This window comes from Physcomitrium patens, chromosome 2, assembly GCF_059467195.1.
Source record: "Physcomitrium patens ecotype Gransden chromosome 2, ASM5946719v1, whole genome shotgun sequence".
Taxonomy (NCBI): Eukaryota; Viridiplantae; Streptophyta; class Bryopsida; order Funariales; family Funariaceae; genus Physcomitrium; species Physcomitrium patens.
Genome location: NC_143411.1, coordinates 3,364,836 through 3,374,771, shown reverse-complemented (window position 1 = coordinate 3,374,771; position 9,936 = coordinate 3,364,836). Strand labels below are relative to the sequence as shown.

Here is a 9,936-nt window from a genome sequence, read left to right as displayed (position 1 = left end):
AATAAATTGCAATAATAAATTTATTTTTGAAATTATCAATAATAAATCTTTGATTTTATCTTTTAATCCATACTAAAATTAATTGATAAGGGCTTTGTTATTCCAATTTATATTGCAAACAAGGTTTTGGAATTTAGTAGCATATATGGCAGCTAAATGTGATTTTTGTTATAATATTATAAGTTTGGTTTCTACTACCCTTTCTCAATTACTTTTTTTAAATGTGATTATAAATACTTCCAAGAATGAATTTATATCATAGAGTAGTCATGAATCATTTTCCATCAAAAGTATAAATTAAAAGAGACCATTCTCAGATAGAAGTATACCTATGAATATAACTTGAATAAATCCATCAAAATATTGAAAAAGATGAAACCTTAGCTAGAACTTCATTTATACCTCCAAATATACTATCCAACTAAAAGCTATGTGGTGGCATTCTATAGGACTTCTAATAACTATTTAATTTTAAAAACATATATTTTAACTTGCAAAACAAGTTTCTTATATGTGCACCATATTTTTAGCTTGTATCACAAGCTATCCACATGTAAAATATTTGGCTAATTTTTTGGCAAATTTTCTAACCTACCTATCAATTATAAATATGTATAAATTCAAATATGTATCTATAAAGCTTCAAAGAAGTTTTGCTATAAGATAATATTAGATCTATTTATAGCTACTTTTATTTAATATTTTATCTAAATAAATATGTATATCTATCATAATATTATTACTCTTAGAATCATAACTCAATCTTGAAATTATCAATTCTTGCAAAAAAAAAAAAAAAAAAAAAAAAAAATATACAAGAAAAAAGCAACAATTCTAATCTCATCAATCATCTCTTAAAGTATGGCTTCTTCAAATACAAACTTAATTATAACATATTAAATTTCAAGCTTAATTAATTTTTTTGAAGAATCCAAAATCACTTGCGTTGATGAAGAATCTTCTACTAACCAATCAACATTTGACTAAAGAACTTTCAAACTAGAAGTTGCGAAAACTTGACTCAAATCTACATTTAGTACACAAGTCTCTTCTGACAAGCATATCCAATAACTTTAATTCTTGATTCTTTCAAAATTTCAAAAAAAATTTGTTAATAAAAGGTACTTTTAGATTGTAACATCTTTAAAGTCACATTTCTAATCGTAACTAAATAACTCCTAAAATTTATTTTTGAAACACCACTCATCTTGACTATATAAGTTAAAAATTTTAGAGCTTAGATCTTCACTCGACTTAGCTTCTTTCTCTTCTTCATAACAATCTTAATCACATTCTGAGATTATAGATACAAAGACATGATCTATGAAGACAAGATGTCAAAAGAAGAAAAACCAAAAGGTCAAAGAAATACATTTGTAAACAAAAGAGGTAGAACTATCATAACAAATTTGATAATTTCTAGTGTTGAATGGTCAAAAATGATACTATGTTGTAGTCATCAAATGACCATTTGACAAACAAGAATGTAAGAATGTTATATTTTAAAAATATATTAAAAGCTTATGTATACAAAATTGTAGTCAATATAATATATCAAAATACTACAAGGATTAATATAAAATAACATATATTGTATTGATATTCATGCCAATTTTTTTATTATTATTGTATCAAAAAAAATTCAAAATAGAAGTGTAATAGTTATACAAGTTGATACAAAAACCAACAATTATATATTTTAGTCTTCAAGAAAGACATGAAATGGTGAAAGATCTCCAAGAATTCACTATATTATTTGAGACTCTTGATCAATTGAAAACAAAATAAATGCATGCTTACATATTGATCAAAAATCACTTCCAAGCCTGTGAATCTAATTGAGATTTTGAAATAGCAAACATGCCTTGTCTCCAATACTACCAACTAATTTAGTGCTCCAAGACATTGATCTATATGACTTGATGTATAATCAATATTTTATTATTTTATTTAGATAATTCAAAAAATAATTTTTAATTATAGTATTTTTTATATTAAATTAATTTTTTTAAATGTAATTAATTTTTAAGATAAATTTGATTCTAAATAAATAATAAATTTGATAGACAAAGCTATTTTATAGATATAATTATAAGACAGTATAATTAAATCAAATAATAAAGTATTTGGATGAGACTATTTCTATTAGATTTTTATATTTGACTTTGTATCAAATACAATTAAAGTATTTTAAAATATTTGATAATTAAAAATAAATAATATCTTTAAGTTTCATGAAGAAATCAATATATTGAATAGTGTTTTGTTTTATAAATGTTTCATCATTGTCATAGAGTTAAAAATTAGTTGTACTAAATTTTGAAGATAAGATTGGTTGTTGTAATAGCTCTCTAATTTTTTATCTTGAATCCTAATAAAATGGCAATATTTGGAGATTTATAGATAATTTTTTCTAAATTTTTATAGATATATTCAACATATTAAATTTTCTCAATAAAATTTTAAAATTCTATCATTATTTTTGGTCAAACATATTCTTTGTATTATACCAAATTAATTGCTTTATTCTAATCTTGACATAAATCTACTATGCAATGATATATTATAGATGCCCAATCTTTTCTTTTGTTTCTTTTTCTTTTTTTTATTCTTATTTACTTACTTCTGTAAACCAACTACAACAATGGCAATTTTGTCTAAAATAATTTATAAGTTAGCTTCACAAAGTCTATTCAAATTAGAAAATATATAGATATAGATATATATACATATTAACTAACATTCTTATAAGATGATAAAAACTATAGAATTATCTCAATAATCTAGTATTATATATTAAGGCTTAAGAATTTTTTATTATTGTTAATATCATTTATTTGTACAATCATTTAACAAAAGATTTAAATTAATGCAAAATTATGGTATCAATATGAGAAGAAATTAAAAATACAAAGCAAAGACATCACTAGACTTAATTAGTATACCTTAATAAGTCAAGCAAATATAAAATGTAAAAGTCTATTGTAGATCAAGTTAGTTATTTTAAATTTATTGTAAAAATAATTTATGATTTATCAATATTTATACTCTTTTTAAAATACATAAAATAAATCTAATTTATTTTTAAATAAATCCATCAAATTATTTTATGATTACAATATGAAACATCCTTTGTAAAAAAAAAATAGTTTCTTTGTAATTATTAAACAGAACTATTAGAATTACTTACTTAATCATCTTAATATCAACTAAGATATTAGTCTTTAATTTTTTAATCAAATAAATATCTAATCAATCAAATACTATCAAATTTAATCCAAAAATAAAATCAAAAAAATAAAATAAAATAAAATAAAAAAAATATGTACATATAACTACCAAATAATTATTTTAAAGTACCATTCAAAACTATTATTTATTGGTAGTTATGTTTTACTTCATATTTTATTTACACTAAAAACAAAGAGTTAGATTCAACAACTAATTTAGTATTAAAAAGTTAGGAAAATAATAATCAATTGTATATATATCAATGCCATCTACAATTTCTTTATGCAATGCAAATTGTGTTTTTTACAATTCAATACATATTTTGATATACATATTTTATATTAATAGAATATAAAATATATATATATCAAAATACTTATGCATATCTCTATTTAGACTAACATTTCTTTAGTTAAATGAAATATAACATATTAACAACATATTTAAGCTTAAAAGAAATTATCTACAACTTTTTGATAAAGCCAAAATATTTTTTTAATTGATATTAATTAAAAACTTCTAGATTTACTTCTTGATTGTATTTTCTCTTATATAATATAACATACTAAAAGCCAATTCCAAACTACCAAAGATTAATGAATAAATTTCAAAAAATATGTCTTTTATAAAGATATAAATCTAACATTCATATTCCAAGTTAAAATTCCTTGTATTATATAATCTTTTATGAAAACTTGTATTGTCATTTTAAAATTTTAAAATTTTAAAAAACTATTCTTATTGTAAGATGCTTATTATAAATCTAAGGTATAACTAGCATAATTTGGAAATTGGCTATTCTTTGCAGTTGGTAGCTTTTCTAATAATGTTAGAAAAGGATATGATAAAAAAATATTAGAGAAATAGTACCAAGATGTTTAAATTGTTTTGTTGTGTAGTTAATAATCAACATTCTTATTTGTATATTATCATTAGAAAATTAGTGTTGAATTTCTGTTCTTAGATATCAAATTGGATAAAATTCAAAAATTTAATAATTTGATATCTATTAAATTCAAATAATAAAATAAAAATAAAAATAATTACAAAAATTAAACAATAAAATAAGATACTTTCAAGTTACTCTCAAGATCACCTATTAGATTATACGGTTACAAAAGGTTGTTTGGTACTTATTCAAAAAAGTACATACATGGACCATATAGACTCAACAAGATGAAAAAGGTTTTGAGAAGAAATATAATGTGATAAACCCACAAAATAATTGGCATTGTTAAATATCCAAAACTATGATAGTATAACATGAAAATATACTTTAGAAAATAAAGCTTGGGAAAACACCTAAATCTTAGCACAATTTTTCTAAGACGTTGAAATAGACCATAGACAGCAAATAATGCATTGGGCTTTAAAGTGGGGATATCAAATAGGTGGAATAGAAGAATCCTTCACATTGGACTAATCATGCACTCACTGCAAGAAGAATGAAGTAACAGCTAGAAAGTTACCTACAAAATGTTTTCACTGCTCCTAGTCTGCCCTCCAGGGCACAAAAGATGCCTTGTTTTCTCCATAATAGAACTGGTTTGCTCTGTTTATGTCAACATAAAAATAAAAAATAAAAAATAAAAATAGAATTTTTAATTTTTAAAAACTACAGATCTGGGTGACCCATATGTGTGGTTTGCTTGCAACTGATTCAAATTCTAAACGGTTGTGTGAGTGGCCACGAGTCACTCGGAGCGTGACACTGAACGGTCTGGTAAAAGAAAAATATCAATCCCTCGAACTCTTTAAAGAAAAAGGCTGCTTCTGCAACAGGCTCACATCGTAAGAATTTGGTCTCCTGTGGCCGTTGCACAAAATATGCGTTGCGCCGTGCTGTTGAATTTGAACACGACAACAATGAGCAAAGTCCGGATCAAAGCTTTCACTAAACAATGGGGCCAAAGACGCTTACTCAGTAAACCTATGATGTGATTCGTAGAGAGCTAAACGTGGATGGAGTGAGTCGAGTTGCAGGTAGAATGAGTGGTGGAAACCAGAAAGAGATCTCCCTCCCCAGCTCTTTGGAAAGCGACGTTATTCCTTGAGTGTCGCAGGCGCATGCTAGGAATACCCAGGTTGTTACATCCTCGCTGATCTTATGTTTTTCCCCAGTTTACTCTCCATGATTTGAATTCTCAAACTGCATCAAGTGTTGACACCTTTGAGCAAAGGTGTTTATCGTGTCTTCAGCGGAAGACTGACGTTCCTTGCTCCTTCTCTCACCGCCCGTTTTCGTCGTTCTCAGCTATAATTACATCGCCAGATTACTGTATATATATATATATATATATATATGAACATATTGTAGAGGATAAGGACTTGTGAAGCACTGCTTGAATTTTCTGGACGTAGTATTTAAAGATTGTTTTAACATGTGACCTTGGAAATTGCACCCTTCTCTTCTTTAATTCATTGCAGAGTAGGAATAATGGGGGGCAGTTATTGCAGTTCTAATTTCTAAAGGAGGCAAACGTTGTGTGTAAATTTTGACCGTAAGTCATGTGCCTAAGGTTCTGTGGTAAGGTTCTTTGGTCTGCATGTCAGCAAGCTTTGAGGCAGATGTGTTGTCGCCGGTGTAATTCGATGCCCTACAGAATAAGTTTGAAGTAAGCATGATGTGTTACCACTATGCTTGCACGATTGATTCTATACTCTGTTATCCTTCAAGGAAAATCTGACAGGACAGAGACCATGGAACCAGCAAAATAGCACTAGAGCCATTGTTGAATCCTTCGTAATCACACGCCATGAACAGTTGGATGACCCGTCCAAGCTTCGTAGATCAGAGCACTACAGCGAAAGATTGCGATTGCACTTGCAACACAAAGTAGTAAAATACAGTAGACGTTGGGTCGCAAGCCATTGTCGAATTTCAGAATGCTGCCGAGGTGAGAAAATTTGGAGGAAAGGGAAGATAAACATGGCTTCAGGATGCACCGAATCAATCTACAGCAGAGCGAAAGTGGTGAAGCTTTAGGAGACTTCAGATTGGACAATGCGCAAGTGCTTTCTCTTTCTTTTTTTCCCTCTTTGTTGACATGGAAAATGTTTTTTTATTCCTTGCATTAGAAATGAGCCAGAAATTGCTGGACCAGCTGATGAGAACCCCGCGCATGATTCTTTAGGAACACCAACGTCTACAGTCACCCACGATGGGAGTTTCGCATGGGGTTGCCAGCCTTCGAGGAGTTGTCTTCGTCAGATGCACACTCTTCGAGCTCGACATCACACGGACCTCATTAAAGGTGGTTGGCAATCTTTGAGGAAATATCAATATTCGAGTCGTGGATACAACCAATGTAGGTGTCCAAGCGCAAGGTTTGACCGAGTGTGGCACCACGGAACGGTTGCTATTCAGGAGCCAGTGCACTCGTGACCCTGACATTACAAACTCGTGGAAGGAATCGGGGGAATGTCTACGGCCATACAATTAGTCCCTTAATCTTTTTTAGACCCGGTGCCGTAACCAACGAAAGCGAACGTTTTTTGATATTATGTTTACAAAAAGCCATCGATTGTAACAAAGCAGACTGGTGTCCAAGCAATGCTGCCAAAAAGCGATTCCTGAACTTGATTCACTGGTGGACGACGAGGAGGAGCATGTTCACCCTTTGCCTGTTTGATAGTTACACCGACGAAGCCTTTTCATCCACTCTATGGCTCCCAATTCCTGCAGATATTCTTTCCTTCGATTCTCATGGGAAAATAAACACGGAAATCGAAACCTTTCGCCAGAGGCATGGAATCTGTCAGGGCCTCAGTGCAAAACGCCAACTCACACAGACGAAAACGAAGCAAAGGCGATTTCACTGTAGTGGCAGTCGAAGCGAGGAACCAAAGAGCAGGAGGAGAATATGTATTCACACTCATCGCTTGCATTCCACCCCAAACCCCAACCCGCTTCGAACCGGGAGGCCCGATTCACCGAGTGAGTGCATCACCAGCCGATCGTCTACCGCTGCATTATTTTGCTCCAACCCACTGCTACTACCGTTTAAAGCGGAACATGGACACACAACAAAAACCGAAGGACAAAAGGTTCACCCAACCCTCCCAAAGCTAGAACCTGGGGACGCAGAATGGAAGATGGTTTCTGGTCCCACACGGCGACACCATCGCAGGCGCAGAGATGGTGATCGGGGACGGCTCTGGGGGTTTTTGTGCTTCTCTCTCTCTCTCGTTTTGTCGAGTTCCTTTCCACCTACTTCGTCATCCATCCAATCGTTATTCATTCATTCGTTCATTTGTTCATTCGTACACTTGTTCTTTTGAGGATGATTACTAATTGTTTTGTAGATTGAGTGTTATAAAAATACGCATTATTCAATCAATTTTTAATTCAAATTTTCATCAAGAATTAAAAAATATAGTGTTGGATGAGTTCTTTTTTCAAGTACCACTTTGCAACAACTTGTATTTTGTGTTATTTAACCATGTATTATCTAATTTTATATTACCTTAATTTATCATGTGCCTTCACATTGCAAAAAATAGCTATTTTGCAAGAATTAAAATTATTGGTTAACATTTTTTTTCTTTTAATTAAGAAAATTACACAATTAAAAAAATTGAAAACAAATTGAAATACTTCTATAAACTGTTGTGCATTGCAAAACCCCTAAACCATGTTGGTGTATACGCATGCATACAAATAAATTAAATAAATATAGTAACATAAACCGCTCATCATACAATACATGAATGGCAATTTTTTAATATGCAAATCTACTTATCTTCTTCTTAATTACATAAAAATACTACACCTTGGATCCTCATTCTCAACAAACTGGGTGTTTTCTCTTTGCCTACTTTAATTCCAGATGATGTGAATTTACATATTAAAAAGTAGATAAAAGCAGGATGATTGAATTACGCTATTTACTTTTCCTACTTTAGTCTACACTTTTTTCTTTTCACTTTTCCTTTCCTTCCATATGACCTGGTATAAGACCTCCGTTCACACCGCAACAATAACCTATCCAAATGAAAAAAAAAGATGTGTTAGATGCTTTAAAAAGTACTTTTTAGGATTTCGAGATGGTGCTTCACATGGAACCATGTTTTACTTGCCTATTTTGTCATATGCTCCACCAATTAGGGCACAAGGAAAGTACATTTAAGGAATTATTTTTCTTGACATTCTACATTTAACAACCATTCAAAAATAAAGAAATTAAAAAAAAAAAAAATTTTAAAAAAAGAAGCCAAAATATAACATTTTGACTGAGTCCATTTGAATGGCATTTCAAGTCCACTTAGAGCTTTAATGGGCTCATTAGGAAGACTATTTACAAAAGCTCGTTCTAAGTTAGACTTAGTTACTCTTACTAATCTTTTATTCGGAGTCACATTCTAAAGCAAGCTTTAGTCAACTTGGGTCAATGTGTGTGGTTGGAACTATAGTCAACTTATTACTATTTTAACATATTTGGAGCAAATCACTCTATGGCACCCTTCGAATACAACTTATTCCATATGTGTAGAAGAGAAGAATAATGTTATTTGTACATAGGATTATTGTTTGTTAGTTATATAGAAGTTTAAAATGTATATGAATGAAGATTTTAGGAATTCTTGATCACATTAGTTGATTTTGATTTTGATTTTTTAAAACTTACTTTTCCAAATTTAGACTATTATGTAAATGATTAGTTTCCAAAAACACATATTTATTCAAGAACAAATAAAAATTTTAAATAAATAATATATTAGTATATAAATAATATATTAAATAACATAATAACAACATATATAGTAAGCATTATAGAAGGTAAATATTCTACAGAATTATTTGATAATTAAAAGAATTTTCAAATTTTTAATTAATTTATATAATTTATTTATTTAATGAGGTTGGCATTGAGAATTGTATTGAGATATGCTTAGGATGAATATTTTCAATATAGAGACAAAATTAGACAATAACCATGAAACCATGCTTTAAGCCTTGAACTAAAGTCTATTTCTTTTTTCTTTTCTTTTCTTTTTTGTAAATTTTGCATACTACTTAAAACTTTTCAAAATTGTATTGATCTTAAAGCCATTGTATTTTTCATACATTTCCTCAAATTAAAGAGAGGGTTGACAAAAAAAAAAAAAAAAAAAAAAAAAAAAAGGATAATGAATGATATATATATATATATATATATATATATATATATATATTGAAAACTACAAATCTAAATATTACCTATGATTTTGGTGATATTTTCAAGTCCAAAATCTAAACTAGATTTTATGGAAATTCGTTGCTTTTCAGAGGTAAATACTTTCTAAACTAGTGCTCACTATGCACCGGCTATTTTTTTTTAATGTTATAAATTGAGTCTTAAAATAAGATAATATATTTGAATATTTAAATATATCACTATATGTTGATATTATTATTATCATTACTGATACTTAGAATTTACTAATATTTATGGTTTTAAGAAGAAGAAAATAAAAAATTTAAATGAAAACAAAATAAAACATTTCTATACTATTTACTTTAAATTATATTTTTAAAATATGTATGTCACATAACCTTTTCTTTGAAATTGGACCAGTTCCAAATCAACGTTTAAGACACTTATCAATAAACTATCATATTATACATTACTGCTAGACTAGTCAAACCTCCTCTAATTACCACCCTTTGTATAATTCTCTAAGCCAGTATTTTAAAATAATTACTGTTCCATTTAACTAAAATTG

The 9,936-nt window shown here is 29.0% G+C and overlaps 1 protein-coding gene across 1 annotated transcript; it reads left to right on the top strand.

The window, feature by feature from the left end:
- The first annotated feature begins 5,028 nt into the window (after nt 1-5,028).
- LOC149989694 (uncharacterized) lies at nt 5,029-8,645 on the top strand. Its single transcript, XM_090243771.1, has 2 exons — nt 5,029-5,315; nt 6,366-8,645. The coding sequence occupies exon 2, from the start codon at nt 6,841-6,843 to the stop codon at nt 7,510-7,512; it is 672 nt and encodes a 223-aa protein (XP_090099897.1). The 5' UTR covers nt 5,029-5,315; nt 6,366-6,840; the 3' UTR covers nt 7,513-8,645.
- The last annotated feature ends 1,291 nt before the right edge of the window (nt 8,646-9,936 follow it).

What these genes read in the sequence shown, in the direction of transcription:
- LOC149989694 (XM_090243771.1), top strand. Translation starts at nt 6,841, where the DNA reads ATGTTCACCCTTTGCCTGTTTGATAGTTACACCGACGAAGCCTTTTCA.